Source organism: Pogona vitticeps, chromosome 6 (assembly GCF_051106095.1).
Source record: "Pogona vitticeps strain Pit_001003342236 chromosome 6, PviZW2.1, whole genome shotgun sequence".
NCBI classification, from domain to species: Eukaryota; Metazoa; Chordata; class Lepidosauria; order Squamata; family Agamidae; genus Pogona; species Pogona vitticeps.
The window spans coordinates 90,460,489-90,484,895 of NC_135788.1; the positions used below are offsets into that span (position 1 = coordinate 90,460,489).

Here is a 24,407-nt window from a genome sequence, read left to right on the forward strand (position 1 = left end):
AAAGTGGGTGTATTCTTCAAAGCATCTGTTTGTTCACGATACCTAAAATGTATATATGTAGTCAGTTTTCCCAGTCTCCAAATTCTTTCAAGTATCTACCAAGAGGCAAGCCCCATTGATTTCCATAAGATTGCTAAATTGACCATATTCTCAGTTTCACAAGTTTTGTGATCAGTATTTTAGCTGTAGCTGATACATTGCAAATAAGTTCATAATGTTTACTTTTAACATTTCTATCTAATCAAGCAGCCGGAGCATTCAATAGACTAAAAAAGCAGAACGTAATCATGAAGCCAACTGCATATACATTTTCCTTTCTTTTTGCAAAAAGAGCTACAGATTTTTCTCTTTTTCTCAAGTGAAATGCCACATTCTCTGCTTTTTCTTTGACTGGCTCTTTTGCCAGTTGTTTTACCATATCGCTCTTTGTCAGCTGGTGCAACTATGTGTTGCAGCCTTCCACTCCTTCTCTACTAAGGACTGTTGTGTCCATCTACATACATTCAGACAGCAGACACTTATTTCAGACATCCTTCTGTCAAGTTTGAGTTTCCTTTTCAAGGGCTTCCTTGATTTAATGCAAAAGAAGTGGGACGTATGGGTGCATAGCAGGGCTCATAAGCTGCATGTGACCTTCATAACTTAAGGTTTTTAAATAAACCCAGAAGGTTCCATATGTTTCCAACTTTGGACTGTGTTTAAAGAGTCCAAACTCTTTAACTTTTCTGTTTAACTGTGTTTTGTAACTAGGGTAGTTTCACTTGTCCATTAATGTTTTGGTGCAAATGTTGTTCCAGTTGTGCAAAAAGCGGGTGAGAAGTTTGTATTACCTGTGCTGAGTATGATTATAGTTGTTTCTGTTTGAGAGAGAGAAAAAGAGGACTATGTTAATTCTTTCCTAAAACTCCATAATAAGTGTTTCCATGATCTACAGCATGGGTGGGCAACTGTCATTCTTCAGATTGATTGATTGACTGATTGATTGTCTCGGCTATATTTTCCATTTATATCCATATCCAGCATAGGCAGTGATAAGAGATGGTGGGATTGCAGCTCAAAAACATCAGGAGGCCACAGTTGTCTATCCCAATAAGAAACACTGATGGAAAAGGAAATGTTTTATGGGTTAAATGGACATCATTAATGTACAGTACTCCTCAGTCATCACTACTGTATTCTGTAGTGATATAGAATATATTCAGATACATAGTATATGCAATACATGTTATGAGACCACCAATGGAAGAATATCAGGGAAAACTATATTTTTCTATTCAGAACAGAAATTTATTTTATTTTAAAATAAATTCTGCATCCAAACCCATCCTTATGGTACAATAATAAACATCTCCACCCATACAACAAACCTCCTTTTGCAGCTCCATTGTAAGATACACACCAAGCCGGTTCCAGTCACTGGACTGCTTCATGCATGTTTTTATAGTTAGATCCTGCAATGGCTCATTCACATGTGTAGATCCATAGTAAAATACCTATGTAAATGAATGGAAGCACGCCATCTTCCTGTTTTCATTTATTATTATTATTTTTGCAGGCAGAATTTGGAGGTATTTTTGTTCAGCATTTTTTCACCTTCTGTTAATAGACTTTAAATGCTGATGAAGATATTTTGGATGGCAATTTGCTAGTCTGGAAGCATGCAAAAGTTCTACAGCACTTAAAACTGGTGCAAGAAAAAAAATGATGCTAAGCATTTTTGGCTAGTAAGCATGGTGACATGGTTAAGCGTTGGACTAAGGCAATGGTTCCCAGCCTTGGGTAACCCAGATATTCTTGGGCTGCAGTTCCCAGAAACCCTGACCAGCACAGCTGGTGGTAAATGCTTCTGGGAACTGCCCCTCCAAGAACACCTGGGTTACCTAAGGTTGGGAACCATGGGACTAAGGGAACTAGAATTTGGCCTTAAAGCCTAGTGGGTAACTTTTGACTTCTCTCTCTCTCTCCCCCCCCCGCCCCCAAACTATCTTTTCAGGTTTGTAGTGCGGATAAAAATTGGAAGGAAAGATGGGATACTGTATTAGTTTAGAAGAGTAAATACAAACAACTACTTTGTCCATGGCTCCATAAAACCCTCAAATACTTCTTTCCCCCCCTTAAACACTCAAATTAGATATGGGGGTGTTCGTATTTATATACGAACACAAAAGTCTCCACGCAGCTGGACTTAACGAGGGGCCAGCCCCTGTGGCCAGCCTGTCCACGGTGGCGGCAGCCTCGCTCATCCTTCCAGTCGCTCCCAGAACTCCGCTCTCTTCCTGCTAACTTGGCCACTCCAGGCAGTGGGAGGGAGGATGAGAATACGAATGTCCCCCGTCTCTAACTCAAATCATATTCCTTGTAAGTCTTATAAAGCCCTGTCTAACTAAGGTTGGCCCAGTTTATTACCCTGCTAGGTGTGCTAAAAGGTAATATGATGGTGAGGCAGAGATTTGTGGTTGGGGTGTGGAGGCCAGTAGCATCTGCTCTAGAATGTCATCTGGTTACTTGGAGGTGGAGCTTTTTTGGTGACATGAGGCGGGGCCAAGAGCAAAATCTTTTCGAGCCAAACAGGAGCCAATAACTTTCCCTTCTGGTCCCAGTGCTATGAGATTTTGCTACTCTTGGCTTTGGATATCCATTGAATGGGAATTAGATTCTGAAACTGCAGGGCAAACCTGGAGGCCTAACACTGCTAATTTGGGGTATCTGAAGCTGAAAGAGGTAAAGGCTTGGCAAAGGCCTTTGAAATGGGGCTGAAATGTAAATCAGGCCAATGTGATGCTTGAGCTGGCAAGCAGGAGGGGGTGGTTTCTGGTTTAAACTTCACATGTTCGACTGCGATGCTACAGAAACCCTCTGCACCTGGCTTTTGTAACTGCTTCTACCTGAGTTAATTTCAGACCCTGGAAATTACACATTTTTGAACTGCATTTGGCAAAATCCCCTAGTCAGTATGGCCTGTGGCCGTGTCGGCTGGGGAATTCTAGTTGTTGTAATTGTCCCAGAGTACTTTTTCCCCCCTAAGCTGTGAGCTGAGCTAATTTGACCAAATCCTTCCTTTTTCTAATTGCAGATCAAACCCTCAGATGCCGCATCTTGACATCTGTACGATTTCGTGCAGTGCTAGTTCCTGCTCTTCAGTGAGTGAAGAAACAAACTTTGTAAGTAAGTAATGTAACGGGAAGGGTGTAGCTTAGTTAGCGTCCTGGCTGTAGAACCAGGGACCAGCAGTTCAAATCCCCACTGTGCCTCTTCAGAGATAGGGCAGCCAAGATCTCCTGGTACATCTGTGGCTAATGCGTTTACATGCTTTGCCATCTGTGTAGCCTTTGGCAAACCACAAGTCCCAGAGTATCACCAGAAGGAAGTTCTGGTAAGGCCGCTATTTGTGGTTTATGGCTAATATGGCTGCCGCTGAAATGTCATCTATTCAAACCTCTGTTCTTAATTCATAACAGATGATCAAACATTGTTTTTTTCTTTTCACAAGGGATTCCACATGAGCATAGGAAAATCTGTAAGTTTTGCTTTTATTTGCCATTTTTAAATGTCCAGTTGTTTTTACTTTGAATATTAAGAAATGTGTGAATTCAGTAGATAATTTAAAAATGCAATGAAACTAGGACCCCCTCCTTGTAGTGGCCAAATTTAGTAGGCACAATTATTTTCAGCATAGAGATGACTGGGTTGTACCTGCCTGCCTTGCGGATGTTAAAGATGTTGTGCCTCTCAGGAGGAGGGGGGGGGGGAAGGCAGCCTTTGAAACGGTGACCACTAACCAGGCTGAATACACCAAGAGTCAAACTTAGATTTCTGACCGCAAAACTCCCAAAGCCCCGGGACTGAATCAGTTAGTTTAACGTTTTCCTGCTTTTGAATTCTTCACCTAAATTTCATTCCATTCCAAACATCAAGAAATTTGTGGATTTGGTAAAATTATAAGAAAAAGACACTGCAATAACATTCTCTGCTACATATTTTAATGTATTTATTTTATCTATATTTTCCCCTTTGACTAAAACCATATTCAGTAAGCATTTTAGGGCAGTTTATAGCAACAAAGAAGGATGAGTAATATAATTTAAAGTGATAAATACATAGTTTGGGAAAAGGCACTTAGCAAATAGCAGTGGGGTTATGTTTAACTCCATAAATGTTTAAAACAAATAATAAATGTTGATTAAAAAAAAGATTTTAAAAAGTACAGTATTTGTCTTGAGCCAAACAGACATCAGAGTAAAGATCGGGCAAGCCTCAGGGGAGGGATAAATTCCAAAATAAGGTGTTACAATTGAGAAGGCCAACACCTTATCTAATAATGGTAGCCAAAGAAAGAAACTTTGAAGATTAATGCAAAACTAAGTTATTGTAAGGCGCCCGAGTTTCAAGCCATCGGGGTTTAAAGGCAAGTATCTGCACTTTAAATTGTGCTCAAAACTGAACTGAAAAGTCATGAAGTTTTCTTTTACCGTTGATGGGATGTGTTTGCAACAACCAGTTCTGGTTATGCACAAAAATACAGCTTCCTGGCAGGTAACAAGTTTCCAAGCGGTTCTGGATGAGATTGTAAAATCTCTAACTAGAGCTTGGAAAGAATTTGTTCAAAGTGTAATTTGTCATCCTTAATTCATTAAAAAAATAATTCAAGAAGTTTTATTCTAATCATTGTAATGATACCAGGTTGACAGGTGAAGTTTCACATTGTTACATTTGGAATCACAATTGTTTACTTTTGCAATCTTGGTAATTTTAATTGTTTTTTAGAAAGAAGTTAAAAGCAACATGTTATCAGCATGTTCTTGACAAGCAACAAAACAAAGCAGTCTCATAGTTTTCATATTAAGACATTAACATTAACACATTCTTGTTTTTAATTTAATAACAGCAACAACAAGGTGGTATTAATGCTTATTAGATGCCATCAAGTTCCTTCTGACTTATCATGAACCCCTAATAGGGTTTCAGGACATGTGAAATATTCAAGGTTTGGCTTTACCAGTGCTACGACCTAGACCCCCATAAGTTTTTATGGCCAAGTAGAATTTGAACTGAGGTCTGCTGAGTCCTAGTCTGTCACGCTGTCCACTGTACCATACTGACTCTCAGTGTTTCCAGACTCGGAGCTTAATGTGGTGGCTAGTTTGGAAAACTGTGGCCAGGCTATATCTACCCAAGTGGTGCTTCACTGAGCAAAAAAACTGAACTACCGGTAGTTAAATTTGCTCTCTGCCACCTGTGGGAAAACTGGATCTATGACCATATACAAGCTTCAGACCTGCCCCATGAGAAGGTCAGGACAAGTGAAATGGTACCTCTCCTTAGTGAACGAGTAGCCATCTAATACTATTTCCTTCTCCTTGGGACTGGCTTTCATTGTGCTGGCCCTTCTTGTTCATTACCAATCCTAATAACAATGTGGTACTTCTGAATTACATGAATCGTATGTAGAAGAAAGAGTTGAGATGTCTCTAGTTGTATTCAGGCAATCTGAATGAAAGTGTGAAAGGCTCTATTCATGGTGGAGGACAGAGAGGTGCTTAAAGTTCCACTCCCATCTCCTCATGTAGTAAAAAGAAGCAAAAAGACCATGTTTTCATTGTGAAGCTTTGCACATGGTCTTGTAAGGGCGTTTGGTGAGATGGAGACATGAAGGGCTGGGTTCCATCCCCAGCACCCATTTAGTCCTTAATGTTTTCAGATGTAACAGTTACTGATGATACTCAAACTAACATTCCAAAGGACTTTATTCAGTGGTCTTATATAGATATTAAGAAGCACTGGAGGCAGAACAATAACCCTTCAGGACTGCATTGCATTCTAGATCTTAAAGTAGGAGTGAAAACTATGCATCTAGTTCCCAACCCAGATAGGCTGCTGTCACACACACCCAGTTCCCATTTGTTCTTCCACACAACCCAGGTTCACTTTCGGGTATGACATTTACTTTTCAACCCTTTCCGCTGCTACCAGACGAGTTATTCCTCACTATATCAAATATGACTCTTAAATCAGTGTTATTCAATAACACAATGTTTATTTAAGTGTTTATAAGTAAATCATGTAAAGTAAATCATGGATGGTCTTATTGTATTCATTCAATCAACTGTGCTTTGGTAACATTTATATTTGCTTAGGTAGAATCATGTTAATCAAGGTATTTATTCATTTCTTATCTTGTTGTCTATATCTCTATTCTTCTCTAACACAAAGCTGGTCCTAGCTGCCTAAACTGCTTCTAATATCCTTAACTGAAGTCCCTAACTCTAATTCATACCCCTAACTCATCCCTAACTGATCTTTAACTGTCTTCCATTCTCCTTATATTTTTTTAGCTTTGCCTCTTCTGTCCAACCATTGGTTCTAAATCAGGGTTCTATTGTGATGGACAGGAGTGGTTACTGACCTGTCCGTCACAGCTGCAGAGATTAATACTACAGTATAGCACAAATATTGGAAGCTGTTGGGAGGTGCAGGAAATGATATTAAAAGCTTCTGAAAGATCCAGGAATAGTATTGAAAGAAAGAACAGGATTGCATTCACTTTATCCTCAAGGCATAGTCACCTAGCAAGGTAACCAAGGCAGTGGCAGTTGCTATACCAAAACCAGGTTAAGACGAGACCAATTTATTTGTCCTCATTCAAAAGTAGTTGGAATTGAAGTGGCCTGTTCAATGACATTGCTCAACAAAGGAATGTTTGTCAGTAGCTGGTGATTAGTTTGATGTGGTGAGCCCAAGGAAGGATCCCCCTTCCCCAAAATGATCTTACAGCAACTTCTTTAAGTTGGATTTACACCCTCTTGTTGTTTTTGTTGTGTGCTTTCAAGTTGGAACCCACTTACAGAAACCCTAATAGGGCTTTCAAGGTAAGTGAGATACCGTATTTAAGCATTGGCTTTATCAGTTCCACTCCCCCAATGAGTTTCCATAGCTGAGCGGGAATTTGAACCCAAGTCTCCATAGCCCAAGTCTGTCACTCTACCCACTATACCACACTGGTTACACACTCTTATAGAGAGGCATTTTTCCCCTCTTGAAACTAGTTGTTCAGTTCCTTCTTGCTAGCTGTTATGTGCTAAGTCAGGCAACAGTCAAAAACATGGCAGTTGCTGGAGTTATTATATTTGTCACATATTTACAAAAAGGCATAGAATACAAACTCACAAATGCACAAATTCTCTTCCAGGGTGACAAAAATAATTAAATAAAAAGCCTTGCCATCTTGTGATGAAGATAATTGTTGCTGTTTTGTGCTTTTATCAGGTAGCCTAAAATGATAAATCAGGACAACCCCTTTTTTCAACTCTTTAGAAACATCTAGTTCTCTCCTGGTGTAATTAATAATTATGTGCTGTTAAGTTAATTCCAACTTGTGCCGACCTTTTCCAGATTTTTCTAGGTAAAGAGGGCTCCGAAATATTTTACATACCCTTCTTCCGGGAGTGTTGTAGGACTGTGCAGTTTGTCCAAGGCTACACAGGCTAGCTCTTCTTTCATGAGGCATGGTGGAGATTTAAACCCAGTTTCTGGCTCTACATCTTGGTACCCAAGTCACTGAGCTAGTGAACCCTTAATTAAGAACAGTTGCGCATCCACCAGCTATATGAGTTTTGTATTCACCAGATGGCACTCTAAGCAAAGAATACAAATACAAACTTTATATCTTCCCTCCCCATTCACATCAAGTCTGTCTAACAAAGCTTTTGAGAGAGAGAGAGAGAGAGAGAAAACACTGCAGTTCTGAATCTCATATAAAAGAATCCTGATTTGTCTGGTCAAACTGCGACAATCTCAACGTTGTAATGCTGTAACCCCCAGTATTCTTCACCATGTTGGCTAGGACTGATGGGACGTGGAGTCCAATAACATTTGGACAGCTACCCTTTGCTCAGACTGGATCTACACCACAACTGTAAGACTACTGAAATCATAGTTTAATCGCTATCGTGGTTTCCCCTAAAAACCTCCTTAGGAATTGTAGATGTTCCACAACCACAGTAAATCATTCTTGGATTCCAGATAGAGCTGTTATTCCTAAAGCTCTTTTAAAGAGAAGCCTTAACAATTAGAATAGATTTAGGTTTGCTTGCCGTAAGTGTCCATATCTTGAGTGTAACTGAAGATTCAGGATGCTATAGCAATTAGATAAGCTCTCCCAGTTTGGTGCTCTCTGACTGGGTGGCAGCATCTGATGGCATGCTGACTTGTAGAAGGTAGTATACTCTGCTCCCATGAGTGAAGTTAAGTAAGGTATTACCACTTAACTTCTGCAACCCTCTATAGTATCTTCCTGGGACTAGAGAAAATCTGAAAGGCCACCTTCTACTATATAAACTTAGATAATGGTGGTGCTGGTGTCTGTGCCCCTCCAGATGTTGATGGATTCCAGCTCCCATTCATTCTAACCTGAATGGTTGATGGTTGGGTGATGGGCATTGCATTTCCAACAATATCTGGAGGCCAACAAGTTAGCCACCCTTGCCTTAGATCACACAAGCAGCCATTCTGCTGCACAGGTGATATATCTCAGCACTTAAGGGCTGGTGGCTGGAGAGAGATCCTTTCCTCTAGCTGTATTATGTTGCTGGAATGCCTGTCCAGATATATTTATTATTGTCTACAGTGCTGCCATTTAGATGCGAGGTGATGATCCTTCCTTCCTGCATACAGTCTGCTTTTAATATTGTTGTTAAATTGTTATTGATTGTATTCTGTTTGGGTCATTTTAAATTGTTTAAAAAGTAGTAATAGCAGCTTTGAGCAAGAAAGAAAAGTTAAAAATAATTTTAAAAGGTAGATGATTGGACTGTCTTATATGGAGGTTGTAAAAACATTCAAGAGAACATGAGGGGCACTTTGAGTGTTGCCTAAATACGGTGGCGCAGTGAAACCCAAGCCCTCCAAAATGAGCAAATACTGTAGTTGATTGTTGTTGGTGAGGGCGGCAATCTTTCTGTTTAGACACACGGGGGCAGCACATGACAATAAACCTTCAGAGAATTTCAGCAAGGAAGATTGTTCTGACATCTCTGTTTTGGGTCATCATGGCCTGTTAACTGCATCCTGAGCTATCTTTTGGCTTGATTTCATTTGATCACTTGCTGAAGAGAGACCTTAACAGCTAAAGAAATCAACTAAATGGAGGCAGAGGAAGTTATTAAAGTTGATTTGGTGAAGATCACTGTTCTTTGCTGGCTAAAGAGAATCTCGGTGTTTAAAAAACCAAACAAAGCTGGTTTTTTCACATTAATTTGTGCCACGCCCTTAGAAAAAATCAAAATCCTACCCATTTTTCAGTTTTGCAAGGGAATGTACAAAAAGGAATGAAAAAAATCCAACCCAACCACATTCAGTATACAGTATTTAAGTGCATAGCCGCTTGCTTAATGGGAGAACATGATAGAGGTGTTTAAACAAGTAGTAGCAGAAAATAGAATGTAATGCTTTTTAGCTCCCCTGGTTACAGAATTTGCGGGTCATCAGGTCAAAGGAGAACACAGCAGTGGCCTTGAAGATGCCCATCAACAGTGGGCATCTGGCCAGAAGCTGAGTAGGCATACAGGTCACTTGGTCGCAGTCTTGCCTACTCTTAATTATCTGATATATTTCTCTTGAAATGACTGCATTCTTGTCTAAAATGTCATCTATATAGATATTTTAGCATATGTGAATGTTATGTAAATTGGTATCCTCTTTTGTCCTATTATTTGGGGATGCAAATATTTGAGTGATGTGCAGGTGGTACCCCATCCCCCATCCTGATGGTGACATCTGGCTGTTTTTTAATGGATAAGACAAATTCCTAGAATGTATCTACATTCAAGTGTTGTAGCAGTTTGGGTACATCTTTAATGAACATGGCTCTCTTGAATGGAATTCTGGAGCTGGTAGTTTGGTGAAGCCCTTTCAATTTCTTGCTTGATGGCTCTAGTGCTTTAGTTCTCTAGCAGAAAATTCAGAGCCTCTCAGTATATTACAGCTTCCAGCATTTTGGAGGGTGGGACCATGACATTTAACATGGTGTCAAACTACTATAGTTGTGTAGTATAGATACACTTCTAACAGACGAGGAGTGATGTAGTTATGCAACTTGAGAATGTTGCATACAGAAGCAGAATAACTTGGATGATCAAACAACTGGAAACAAAGAGAACATGGTTTGTCATGTCCGGAGAGCATGGTACTTGCCAAGAGGCCCAGTTTGTGAACTTTCTAGCAATTTTTAAATGAGTACAATGGGAAAGAGAATGGAGGACTAGATGTTGAGTGGTTGAGCAAGGGTCAGCCGTGTTGGCAGGTTGCTGCTGCAGAATGTTTGATCCCACAAACCAGGGAGAAACTGTCAAGTGGCACAATTAAAAAAAAAAAACCAACAACTGTAATGCCACATTCTCTGTCCTCATTATTGCCTATTACACCGAGGCAGCAGGTAGCTTGTGATCTGATTGGGAGTGGGGCTCCCATCATTTCAGACGGAGATATCACCACTGAGTTTGGAACATGAGCCATAGCTGCTTGAGGCATCTCCACAGTGACTGTACCCATGCACCTGCCCACCTGTGATCCAGTGCCAGTGATCAAAGGTTGAGGGGGAAGAAGGGCAATACTAAATGAAACCCACAAGTCACATGCCCTGTTCCCTACTAAATACATCCAAATTATGCTTCCTAATTGCCTTCTAACAACTGTAGTCAATGAAGACAGTAAGTTCCTTCACCCCACTATAATTCACACTGGGTGGCCAAAGACATTTTACTTCCTGAGGCAGAACAGAGGATGGCACCCTACCCTTCACCCAGAGCAAGGTGTGTAACACCCAAAGCAAGGTGCATGGCACCCAAAGCTGGGAGGTTATTTGGCCCAAGCTTCACCCCATATTCCTGACAGTAAAAAAAAAGTGACTACCAATTAATTAACTAACAATGTGCTCCCTTTTCATGACACTCAAAATCTGCTGCCTGAAGCAGCCACCCCATTCTGCCTAATGGTAGGATCAATCCTAAATCAAGCACTCTTACACATGCCTGCTTTGAGAAGGTACAATCTGTATAAGAATAAACACAAAGTGATTTTCCTGGGTCTCACCATTCTTGGCTTTTGCAGGGAGAAGCCTCCTCCAAAGCTGTTTTTTGGGGTTTTTTTTTAAGGGGGGACAAACGCCAAGCCTTCACCTTCCTCATCCTCATAACCCTTCTGCTCCTCTTCCCCACTTCTACCATCCCATCTTCCCCGCCAAGATGACTTGATTAAAAAGCTGCTGCTTCTGGAATAGCTGCGCAGCTGGTGATCCTGTCAGCACCCCTGAGCAGAAAGTTGCTGAAGATTAAAATCTCCAATTAGCAGGAATGTAAGTTGGCAAGAAATGCAGCAGATTCCAAAGCTGGGAACACCTTTATGAGGCTTCGTCCACCCAGGATTCAGAATAAACTCAGTTTAGGGCCTACTACAATATTTTCTTACACATTCCCCTTTGTTTCATGCTTCCTCTTTCAATATGACTTTTGGTGCATGAGTATTTACTGCTACTTCTTCTAGTTATCAGGATGATCTCATAATTATGGCTTGATATTAATACTGGAAACGTATTTGGAATGCCAGTGCCTCAACAATTGAAACTATTCAAATAAACCATACATTTAGTTAAAATGTAGGCATTTTCAAATTTTGCTTTTGTAAGAGTTATATTGCTTGTTATTCCGTTTTTCAAAAGATCCTGTAAGTATTGCTTTAAGGCAAAACACTATCTTTCAATATCTTACTTGGCCCATATGTAAGAAATAAGAATCCATAACTGCTGTGGTATCCAGGATTTGGCCAGCCATTTACAGAGTTCAGTGATTCATACTCTCAGAAGGAATATTGCTGTGTTCAGTCATGGTTACTCTCAAAAATGTATGCATAAAATCTAGCCCAAGTTGCTAATCCTTGTGGCTGTAAGAAAGAAAATACTGTTTTTTTAAAAATGTGTCTGGTTTGATACGCAGAGGCAGCTGTGGTACCAACCACCTGCTTCACCCCCTGGCACAAGAATTTGGGAAAATGGATTCTTCATAATAACACATTGTCAGCTCAGAATATGAGCCCATGAATTCTGTGAATATTTGGCTACCTTGTAGTTATTATGGCAGTGACTGTAGATTCTCATGTGTTGGTACTAAAGTATGATATTGAAAGGTACTGTAATGTTTTCCAAGGGATTCTAATATTTGCAATATCTTTTGAAAAATGGAATCTGATGACAACAAGAAATATAACTCTTACAAAAGCAAAGTCTGAAAATGCCTACATTTTAACTAAATGTCTGGTCTATATGAATAGTTTCAACAGTTGAAGCACTGACATTCAAAATAGGTTTCCTGTCTTTAAATCAAGGGTCTCTTGGGGATCTGTCCAACAGACAATAACACAAGTACAAAATATCAGAAGTTTGCCAGGATTGTGTATCACAACTAAATAATGAAATGGGTTTTGGTTGAATAATTCAACTATTTATTTATTTATTTATTTATTTATTTATTTATTTATTTATTTATTTATTTATTTATTTATTTATTTATTTATTTGATTTTTACCCCACCCCTATTTGTCTTATTTGTGCCCCCCTCCCCTGGCATTATAGCCATTATCAGGTTGGGGGAAGTAATTTAAGATGGGAAGACAACTGAGGGAGAAGTGAGGCCTTCCTTCCTCTACACCAGTGGTCCCCAACCTTGGGCCTCCAGATGTTCTTGGACTTCAACTCCCAGAAATCCTGGCCAGCAGAGGTGGTGGTGAAGGCTTCTGGGAGCTGTAGTCTAAGAACATCTGGAGGCCCAAGGTTGGGGACCACTGCTCTATATACCACAGCTGTGACCCAAATGTAGGTTCCTACAGTTATGTTCATTAAGAGTGCTAGATTTATCTTGACCCCTAATATTTGGGTGGAGTGAAGTGTATCAACCACCTCAGCATCAGATGTGAGGGGTCAGAGTAATAGCAACATGATAATAATAAATAATCCTGTGCAGTCAAGTTAATTCTGACATATGGCAACCCTTTTCATGGTTTTGCAGGTAGGGGATACTCGGAAGTGGTTTAACATACCCTTCTTCTGGGGGCACCTGGGGGGGGCAGTGCAGCTTGCCCATGGCCACATAGGCTGCCTCTACTCACAGGAGGTACAGTGGGGAATCCAATTCCCAACTGATACCTAAACCACTGAGCTATGCAGCCACCTAGCAAGGTGATAGAGTACTGTATATGCTGTTTGGCCTAGTTTTGACATCCATCACCAATGCTAAAGCAAATTCAGTTGCCAGGCCAGTCATTTTCTTTATGTGGAATCAGTAAGGTGGTGGTGGTGATTTTGTCCTTTGCCTCAGGCACCAGAATGATGCTGGCCAGTCATATTTCACCTCAGTACCTAGGGAACTGAAGCAAAATATCCAAAATTAGCTGAAGAGAAACATCAGAGAAGACCCTCCAGGGCAGGCAGCTAGGAAGAAACTGAGCTTCAAACTTTAGTTCTGAAATCACTAGCCAAATCTTTGCTTGTGAGCTTCTCCAGCAGCCTGATTTAAACAGATTTGCACTTAGCAAACTGTTTCTCTGCTAGAGAATCCTCCTTCAGTTTCAGCCTTGGTGTTTGGAAGAAGGAGAGCATAAAAATGGAGCAGGCCGCAGCTGACAAAATATAATAATGCCAACCACCGGCTATGGAAATCAGCCTTCCATGTCTCTTGTGCATACACACACACAAGTACGCACACACAGCGCCACCCGAACAGACTGGCATGGCCTATGTTGGCACAGGTTCAGAGAACCCTCCTGTAGCCCCTCTCTGTCTCTCTCTCTCCCTCTCTCTCTCTGTCTCTCTCTGTCTCATTCAAATCAAAGCACAGATGAGCCAATCGTAGTAGGATGAGGAGGGAGCTCGTGTGGCACGGTCTCACCTGCCATTTAATTGGATGTATTTTTAATTAATAGCACCTCGGGGACCGACACGAGACACTGCCGGTCTTTGAATAGGGACTGGGGAGAAATTGGGGAACGTGCAAGGATTGGACCACAGGGTGCGCTTAGTGGGCAAACACTGCCATCAATCAAGGGCCACTTTGGGCTGTTTGGATGGAGCACAGCATAAAGGGAAATGGAGAGTGTGTGAGTGTGTATGTGTGTAACATCGGTGTAGGACAGGCAAGTAATCAAAGAGAGTAATTTGCCCTCCTTCTAAGGACAAGTCTTGGCCAACTGATAGACTTTGGAGACAAGGCAGGAATTTCAAAATGTATGTTATTAGCTTTTTGTTATGAAGGCCAGCCCTGTCATTAGGCAAAGTGAGACAGCTGCCTTAGGCACCAAAGTTGTGCTGCCATGGAAAAGGGGCAAATTGTTAAGTTATTTAGTTTGTTATTACTGCAGTTTTAATGTCAAGGAAGATGTGCCTAATAGGATTTTCTGGCTGACATGACATGCCTGATTTCAGGTATTATGCCTCTTGACGAGGATGAATGGGAAATGCCTTGGTTAAAAAAATATCTTGGACCACAGTCAACATTCCCTCTAATTTTCCAGAGCATTGGTTGGGGCCCCTGACCCAAGTGTGTGCGATTCCAGCCACAACTGGAAGAAAATGGGTGGCAACACTGGTTCGGCTGCAGCAGTGCATGGCCACATGCCTGCGTGGCTTAGAGGGAATGTTGGCCAGGGTTGTTCTTTAATTTTGTTCCAAACAGATCACATTTGTATCAGTGGTTAAGTGATAATACTTTTATCTTTTAGATATGTGCATCTTCAAAAAGGGTATTTGATATAGGTAGGCTATGATCACTCATGGCACTCGTTTATAATCAAGTGCCCTTTCAAAAGTCAGTAAAAGTCAGTATGGGCAGGGCATGATTCCTGAAGTTAAAACAGGAGTGAGGAATATGTGGCCATGCAGATGCAGTCAGATTGAAACTTCCATCAGAACTAGCCTGCCTAACCGGAGGTGGACAAATCATGGGAACTGCAGTCCAGCAAAATCTCAGGAGCCACATGTTTTCCATTCCTCACTTACAGTGATGCTAATGGATATGTTTTAATTATAAGATGTTTGTTTTTGTTATCTGTTTGTATATCATTCTTACAAAGTAAGAGTAAAGTCTCAAGGCAAATGTCGCAACCCCTTTGTTTCAGCTAAATGGGTTTGGGGTTGGCTGTGGAGACCAATGCAATGCTGCACGAAAGGGATATGTACAATAGGGATGCACACTTTACATATAAGCCCTTTTGCTTCATTATAACAACTACCCCAGGTCAAAGATCAGGGTGGGCAACCTGCAGGGCCTGATTTCAAAGACTCTTTGCAAGAAATCAGTTGAGATCTCTGGGAGGAAAAGAAAACTCGCTCATCAGGTCTGAGATGAACATCAGATTATTACTGTATTTTTAACATTCAGCCCTATACTCACAGGGTCAATAGAATCATGACTCAAGATGAAAATCTTAAGTCTCACCCTTCCAGAAGAGTTGGTTGGGAAGGGAGGGAGGGAGAATTAAATGACAAAAAAGAGAGGTGGCTGGTAGAAGGAGACAGAGAATAGAGGTTGTCGTACCCATCATATACCATGCAGCTCCCAAGAGATGCACACACCCCTAAAATGCAGCTGACTACAACAAAATGGTTGTCCACCCCTCATACTGATGTTCCTGAGGAACAATCACTTGTTGCTGGAAACATGGAAGAGGTAAGTAATATGCCCTTTCTCAGTGACATTTCATTTTTAGAAGCACATGGTTTAACCTCTGCATCAAAACTAGGGTTTAGAGCTAAAGACTTTCATTTTGGAGCTTGGTTCTGTGGCCCCTGTGATTCTATGGCTGAATTTTTAAAAAGATCAAAACATGGTGTTTATCTGCGTTCTGATGAGTGAGTTGTGGAGTGAAGCACCCCTTTTCTTGTTTACTCTTCTATCCTAAGTAGTTTGTTCCATTCTGTTTTGAGCAGTCCAAGTTAGACCGGGCAGCAGCCAGGTTGAAATTCATACTTTATTTCTAAAATGTGATTTAACATGCAACTTGCACAAGTTTACAGATACTCTTTTCATGGACTACACAAGCTTCCTCTTGAATCATAGGATCTCCAACTCACAAGTCACCCTGTTTCAGCTTGAGTTAGATCTTTTTACTCCCTTTTGTCAGGTTGCTGACAGTTGTCTTGGTGATACCTCCTCCTCTTCATGACTCTCTTATTTTCAACTGAGAATCTGGATTAAGCAGACTTGAAAGTCTCTGCATTGCTTGTGAAGGCACACCTTTAAAGAAATCTCACAAATATTTCTTATAAGGCTCTCCTTCCTCAGGAGAACTGTGAGAGAAAATACAACATAATATTTTATTGCTATGTACTGGTACACCCAGCTTCGAAGAAACAGAGAAAGAGGTGATGTGCACAAAAGAGAGAACACAAATTGTTATGTTCTGAAATCTCACAAGCTAAATGTGTCGTTGAATAAGATAGTAGTTTTCATTGGGGTTCCAATGCAAAACTTATATGTTGTTGATGCAGAATTTGGATAGCCTGGGTACAGTATCTTAATTTTAAGAAAATGTTACAGAGCACATTCTAAGTTTGAACATAGATATATACTTTTGGACAGTAAATGTCAAGTTGCCACCCCTCATTCTTCACCTCCGTAGACTTCTTGTTCATGAAAGCTGTGTTTCCTCTGTTTTAAATTCAATTGTTGTTCCATACAAAGAAGGAAATGCTTTTGTCATCACTCTTTTACAGGAAAAATTCCACCTGCTGAATTTACATGACTCCAGCACCTGGTAAAAAAAAACACAGGAGGAGGCCCGTCAAATTTTGATGGAAGTGAAGAAGAATACACCATGTTAAACATTTCTGAGCTAACTTTGCTCAATCCGAAATGAAAGCACAATCTTCTCTCTCCTATGTCCTTCTGCTTGTAGGTTTTTCCGTTTAGATTTCCAACTCCTGAAAAACAAGTTCTAGTTCCTTGCAAAGCCTTAAGTCAAGGACTGTTGTTGTTTTGCAGGGAGCAGGGCTTGATCTTGGGTTTTGGGGCAGGTAACAGGAGAACCCAGCAAAAAACATGGTCGAATTTTCTCACTCCGCTAAGGAGTCTGGCTGTCACATTCTGCACCACTTGGAGTTTCCACGTCTGACTTCAAAGTTTTGATGCTTACATACAAAGCCCTAAATGGTTTAGGGCCTCGATACTTGGCGGAACGCCTACTCCCACCAAGTTCTACCCGTGTCACTCGTGCGAGCCAGGAGGTGAGGCTGAGGAGCCTGACGCCGAGGGAGACCCGGAAGGAAAAAACAAGAAACCGGGCCTTCTCGGTGGTGGCTCCTTGCCTCTGGAACAATCTGCCTCCGGAGATTCGCGCTGCTCCCTCGCTGGGTACTTTCAAAAATCAATTAAAAACGTGGATGTATAGGCAGGCCTTCCTCCCAGTCAATTCCTGACCCTCTTCCCTTCTTTTTCTATTTGATTTTTTGTTATATTTTTCCCATCTTGCAGAATAATTTAATTGTTATAACTTTTTTTCTTTATATATATATATAAAATAAGTATATATATATATATATATACTTGTTATGTTTTTATGTTGTTAAGCCGCCTAGAGTGGTCAAATTGACCAGATAGGTGGGGTATAAATTAAATAAATAAATAAATAAATAAGTAAATAAGTAAATAAGTAAATAAGTAAATAAATAAATAAATAAATAAATAAATAAATAAATAAATAAATAAAAATATAAAGAGCTTGTATTGGTATGTAGCTAAAAATAAAATAACAAAAGGAGCCGGGGATAACAAACTGTGTCTTTTGGGTTTTTTTTTTTTTAACATCTGACTCAAAAACAGAAAGTGGGGAGTCTATCCAAGCCAATTTTTGTCTTATTTTTCTGTTTTTTCTTTTATTTTTTGCTTGTTAGTTGGCAGCCGTTTTCTGTTTGCAGTGCAGGGTAGGGGGTTGAAACACAGAAACCCAAGTAAAGACCTGTGGTTTGGCCTCTTCTAATACTTATGCGACAATGACTGTTCCTTAGAGCAGGTCTTATTAAACACCTCACTCACCACGTTTGACATAGTCTTTTATTTCCTTTCCTTTGGTTTTTCCTGTGTGATTTCTTCAACCAGACTTTGCTACGGCAGCCTCCGAAGAAAAGAGGAGAAGCAAGACTGGGCTAGGGAAGAGAAACCTCTGGAAATGAATGCGCAGCTGGTGCTGCTCTCCTCCTGCTCAGCTGTACCAGCCCCCCTTTGCCTTCTGGCGAGTCCCCAGTTGGCAGTGATGGGGGAAGGGAGTGGTGAGGAAGGGGGGGGGTAGAGAAAGGAAGGGAGGGTGGGTTCCTGCTGGTAAAGAAGATGGTCTCTGCGGTGATGCGTGAGGGCAGCTGCCCTGCAGAAGGAAGGGAGGTGCAGAAGGCGGGGGAGAGAGAGTCAGGTGCTTGTGGTTTTTAATGTAGGCCACTCATTAATATTTAGTGTCATTGGAGGACAACAGGGAAAGTGTGACTGTGCAGAGGGGAGGCTTTGCCTTGCTTGTGGAGGCTTGTGCTTGCTCTTCTCTGCATTGGAATGTATTTGCCCACCCAGGCCAGATGCGAGGCCCAGAGAAACCTCCGGAGTACTCTTCGCCCTGGAGAACCTCCCCCCACTAAGTGGGTAGATTTCCCACAGTTACTCCTGGGTGGGATTTTACCTCAGCCACACATATAATCATAGAATTGCAGTGCTGGGAGGGACCCTGAGGATCATCAAGCCTGACCATTGGGAAAAAACAGGAAATCCAGAATGAGAACATCTCTGACAGATGGCCATGAGGTTTGCCAGGTCTCTGGACTCTAGCTACAGTTTCAGGAATCATTATGTTTCTTGAGGTTTCCAGTTCAATCTCAGAGCAAGCAACATTGGGGGAGGAGATATTTCTTTCCTGTGCTGTGGCTTTATAACCTGGGCACCAGTGTCTCGTCATTCATAGCTGGCATCAGGGCTTAGTGGCTCAACATGAATGTCTCTCTGTGTTTATTTTCACAAACAGCAAGATAGGCTGAAGCACCCACTGGCTGTCTCCTCAGTCCCAAACCTTTAGTCCTGGAATTTTGATATGCCAACACATAGCCTTTCATTTGAATGAAGTAGAACATTAGTATTGGGGCTCATGGATCCTCCTGTTTTATAAGCCCTGTGACAGCGGCGCAAAGCCTGGATAAAACTTTCCTCTCCTGATGTCTTGACCCAGTGTGGAAACCTAGGTTAAATGGAATCAGCCCACAATTTAGCACTAAAACATGCTTTCGTGGCAAATAAAACAATGATGTGAAATAATAAAGGAGAGGAACCTCTTATTATTTGCCGAGTATATTGCCTTCAGTACTAAACCTGTTGCAAAAGGATCTAAGTTTACAAAATCTAAGTTTACGGTAGCCATGGGGAATGGGAAGGAGAGGCTTATTGTATATTAAACTGAATATGTGAATTTGGCATGTATGTATACATTTGTTCATAGGATATTGCAGTGTCCACAGTCCTTCCAGCTCTTTTCTGGGATGGAAGGATATGGAGATCAAGAATTTTTCACATTAGATCACATGCAAGGCACATCTGGGGGACTTTATTCGTAATTCTGGTATGGGGAGCAGATGTACATAACTACAATCTATCTGTACACATATCAGATTAGGAAACTGAGCTTTCTGACTAAAAGGTGTTATTTCCAGTTACTCTGGTGTGCCTCTCTGTTTAGAAGTTAGGCATCAGTGTTCGAAGCAAAAAAAAAAAAAAAAAAGAAATACAGTCAGTTCTCTGATTAGAGGGTTTGAAGACAACAGTAAGTCAAAAGGCAGTAAAAGCTTAGGGATGAGGAATAAGTAAAGAGGAAGGGAAGATAAGTGAGTTATGTAACAGGACAAATGCAAATAAGGTGAGACAAGCATGGAACAAACATCAATGTGGCTCATTTTCACAAGCCATCTCTTTTTTTTTCAGTCCTTGGCTGCCGGCTAGCAAACTGCACTGGATTAAAAAGTCTGATTGAATAATAGAGGAAATTAAGTGGCTTTAATTTACCTGAGAGGTGGGCATGACAGCCTTCAGTGTTCCTCCTTATTCTAGTCTTGTGGTGCAGTGGGGGGTGGGGAGCTGTCATCCTTAAGAGAGTGACACAACCAAATTTTATTGGTAGTCCTGATACAGAAAGCTGCCATTTCAAAAAAACAAAATTAGAAAAACAGAGAACTGTAAAATGTCATGTACACTGACAGTGATTCCCATTCTTTGGCCATATGATGATCCTCTGGGCCTTAAGAAACCAAACGGCGAAAGAAATCTTCAAGATCATTTCAAAAAGATTTGGTTTTGTTCTGTAGGCATGTCTGGATTCTAAAACGTTCTAAACTTGTGACAATGTCAGCTCTTATCAGGTGGGAACAGAAAAGTGCAATGGTAGGTGGGTGTGCTTTGATATGCAGAAAAGGACTTGAGAATATGGTGATAATGTGAAAAAGATAAGGTCCTGAAGAAGGATTTGGAGGGAATGTAAACAGCAGGATGCTATTCCAGAAGTAAGGAACCAAACTTCAGAGGCACGAGAAAAGAATAGGAAAGGGAGAAAAGGGGCTGACAGGGCAGGGCAATGTGAGGAATGGAATTTGGAGAGGAGACAATGTCCATGGGGGAGTAAAGATATATAGAAAGCCTGAGATAAACCCAGACTATCTGGGTCATATAGTAACAGCTGGCAAGAAGGGTGCCACAGGGAAGGACAGCTGCCATCCATCCGTGACCTGCAGAGAGAGTGAATGTGTGTGTGTGTGTGTGTGTGTGTGTGTGTGTGTGTGTGTGTGTGTGTGTGTGTGTGTTTGAGGGGGAGAGAAAAAAAGTCTTCTGTGAGCAAGATATTGACAAATTGACAATTTGATTACCACCAAATAGTTATTTGTTCGTCTCATATTCATCTATTATGGTCTGGACCATTTCTCCCAGATGCAGCTGTTCCTTGAGGCTATAACTCCAGTTTTCTTTTACTGCCTTTCTCTGTTTTGTCCAGCAAAACAAGGTTACTATTTGTGGTAATGCAGTGTTCTTTAACAAAGCAAGAAAATATAATTCTCACATAATGTTTAAACCACTGTCAACGTATGTGGTATTTTACAAAATATAAGAAGCCAAAGTGATGGTGAGACATTTTCAGTGTTGAGTTTCATTAGAGACAACAGAGGAAGGAGACTAGGAGAGATGAGTTTAGGCAACTGCAGCTACTTTTACTGAATGTTGGCTAGAGCTGCTGTGGGAGAGGATCAAGAGGTTAACAGAAAGACCTGATCGAAGGAGGGGTGTGGAGAGATGACAGTGAGAGTTTTGAGGAGAGATCTCAAGAAAGAGTGATAAATGGAGCCACAAGACCTTTGGGTATTTGGGTACTGTGCACATGTAGGATCCCTTTCTGGTTCTCTTATCAACACTGCAACCATCCTAGTGAAGTTTTCCAGCCAGCTTTATGGACTGAGCTATAAATGCAGAAGGACGGAAAAGGATCTACAGTATATCCAGAATTCAGATGGCTCTTCCTTCCTTTCAAACCCTCTGTACACTGACTGTGTTCCCCTAATACTCTTGTTCTCTCACTCATCCTTTCAGTAGGAATAGAAGAGAGGCCGTTTGGGGCAATGGATGTGAGAATCATTTTTAATTCCATCTGCATTTCTCTAAATTCCATCTTGAATCCTGTCCCATTCTTTGTTTTACATGGATTTGTAAGACTTTGCCTGCCCCTTTTCGCAAATACCTTTTTTTTCACATTAAGACATTATGAATTTTTTCTTTTATGTACAGTTCTTCTGCTAATATAAGAATATTTCCATGTATTTTTCAGATACACATTTAATCATGTTTGTGTTGCAGATTTTGGAGTAGGTGTATAATTTTTCTCACAAGTCATCTCAGGAACTGCAAAATGTATATTTTCTCCAGAAACCCAGTGAAATTCTCTTCCATCCATAGTTGCAACTATCTCAACAAGGGAACACTATTAGTATGAAAGGATGTTTATCCCTATGTTTTAAAACTATTGTCTCGGTACATGCCCTTATTAGGCTACATACAGATAGTTAGATGGATAGGTAGATGGATATATTCCATGATATTTCAGAATCATTAACTGCTCTCTTATAAATGACTAGACTGATACAATGACATATTTTAAAGCACACATATACAAAAATTCCTAATTTTAAACAATGGAAGAAAAAGAAATCGCACAGGTTTAGCTGACTAGTCATTTAAATTAACCAGTTAAAGCACTTTGATTTATTTAAAAGTGCCCCAAATTCATCAGGCAGATTTTAAAGATCTGTTAATTGTTTTTAATACAAAGACATACCAAAAAGAAAAAAGAAAGAAAAAAGCAGAGTATGTTGTCTTCAAAGATTCACCCAGGAGGAAATGCATCTTCTAAAAGGGTGGCTGTGTTTTTAAAGTAGATAATACTTTTTTTTCTTCAGAAGCAATTGTTTATACCGTACTTATTTGCAAATAACACTGAACAAGAAGAATGTAACAAGAGTCATGCTATCTCATATCGAAGGCCTGTCTAGTGCAGCATCCTGCCTCTCCAGTGGCCACGCAGATGCTTCTGTGAAGCCCTCAAACAGGACATGAGTGCAAACACCTTCCTGCTCAACCAATAGTCAGGGGTGTGATTGTACTCAAAGGCCTACTACCTGTCTCTGGCACTAGAAAAAATGTGTAGCCAACTAGCCTTCACAATGAGTAGTTGTAGACTGCATTATTTTCCATGAATTTGTCTAATTTCCTTTTCACTCTATCTTGGTGGCATTATTACCATTATTGCATCTTATGGTGGTGAGTGCCACTGTATAGCTATGCATCCTATGAAGATGTACTTCTTTCTATTCATATAGCCTGATTCTCCCAGTATTCACCTTTACTGGGTAATCTTAGGCTCTGTTACAAAATACAATCTTATCTAATTTCTCCACACCATGCACAATTTCCCTCTGTTATTTTTCCCTGCTAAGCTGAAGAGCCTTAAAAATGCATTTTTATCTTCCTAGGGAATTTGCTTTAGCCCTTGATAATTTTGGTTGCTCTCCCCCCCGCCCCATAGTCTCTAAACTGACTACAGTATAGCTCACACAGTTCAGCATCTAACTGACAAGGGTTTCCTGTAGCATGTCTGTTGAATCAAATGCATCTTTCTTTAAATAAATTGTTTTAAGACTGCAGTGTCAAATTCCTTCAGTGTGGGGTGGTGGTAATTGAAACTCTTCCTAAATATATCACTTTTACATTTTATTTAGAATATTTTAGCCCTCTTTTTCTGAGGGCCTTATAACAGACAATACGAAATATCACAAATTAAAATTTTCTGTGGCAACTGTATGCCCTCTGTCTCTCATAGCTAATCTCTCTCTCTCTCTCTCTCTCTCTCTCTCTCTCTCTCTCTCTCAGTTTAAGATCAATTACTGTACAAGACTTAGAGCAATACACTCTAAGCAGAAACAGGAATCCTGAAGTCACATATACTGCCATTATTTATTGCCTATTATTTATTGCCTATGGACTCTTAGCCCTTCCATGCACCTTACTCTAAAATGTTTTCTTAAATAAGTGCATTGTCAGCCTCAGCCTGATTTTCCATAGGCAACTGGCTGAAAACGGTTTGAGTCACCACTGAAAGGGCCCTACTCCAGAGGTCTATTATTCTGATTCTTTTCCTGAGAATGAGCTGTGAATCAAGTGAACTCTGCCATAGATCACACAGTGGCTCCTGTGTTTTTATCCCATGTTTATAGACATGGCTCCATGTTGGAGAGACTCTTGGGCAATTTCCTGTCCTTTGGGGAAGCTTCCTTCTTTTGTCTGTGGGCCCTGGCACTAAAAATATTACTGGTTGTCTGTACAGCTTGGAAAATTTGCCTTTGGGGACACTGACCCTATATGAAAATGGTTTGCTTCAGTGGCTAGGTGGGATGTGTGGGCCTAACGCTGATAACAAATTCCTGTGTATCAACTCTCTCTGTCTCTTGCTGTACCTTCTTCACCGACACAAAGGTAGTGACTGCCTAAATGTGGGGGGTCAGTTCAGCCTGGCCCTACAATCCATTCTGTGCGCATGCATGCGTGTATGTGTGTGTGTTGGTGCTTGCCAATTTATTAGCGTTATTCCAACATTGTGATGCAGCAGGAGTAAGGGAAGCAGATGCTCCTTGGTTGTAGTCTTTATTGTTACCTAGAGACAGGCTACTGGCGTTTTCCCAGCTCCCCCACCATTCCCCTAATTCAGTTCCCTCTGCATTCTGCAAAAGGAAATTTATGGTATGCCCACACCATGTGGTTTAACTCCTTCCCTCTCAGATGGCAGAGAAACAACCAACCAGGGTATAATTT

The 24,407-nt window shown here is 40.7% G+C and overlaps 1 protein-coding gene and 1 long non-coding RNA gene across 4 annotated transcripts in view; one reads left to right on the forward strand and one right to left on the reverse strand.

Annotated features, from left to right (window-relative positions):
* CDK12 (cyclin dependent kinase 12) overlaps positions 1-24,407 on the forward strand; it is a 93,191-nt gene that overhangs the window by 44,375 nt on the left and 24,409 nt on the right. For 2 of the 3 annotated variants that reach the window (XR_013537542.1, XM_078377845.1), the window contains exon 14: positions 3,074-3,161. Coding sequence is in view for 1 of the 3 variants with exons in the window: in XM_078377845.1 (XP_078233971.1) it covers positions 3,074-3,144 (71 nt within the window). In the remaining 2 variants the exon portion in view is untranslated. Of the gene's footprint in view, positions 1-3,073; positions 3,162-3,490; positions 3,518-24,407 lie in introns of all 3 variants that reach the window. The other variant, XR_013537543.1, reaches the window with a different exon arrangement.
* Positions 16,759-18,207, reverse strand: LOC140708421 (uncharacterized). Its single transcript, XR_012088589.2, has 2 exons — positions 18,072-18,207; positions 16,759-16,791 (listed from the first exon to the last, which is right to left on the reverse strand). It is a non-coding gene; the product is annotated as an uncharacterized LOC140708421 (long non-coding RNA).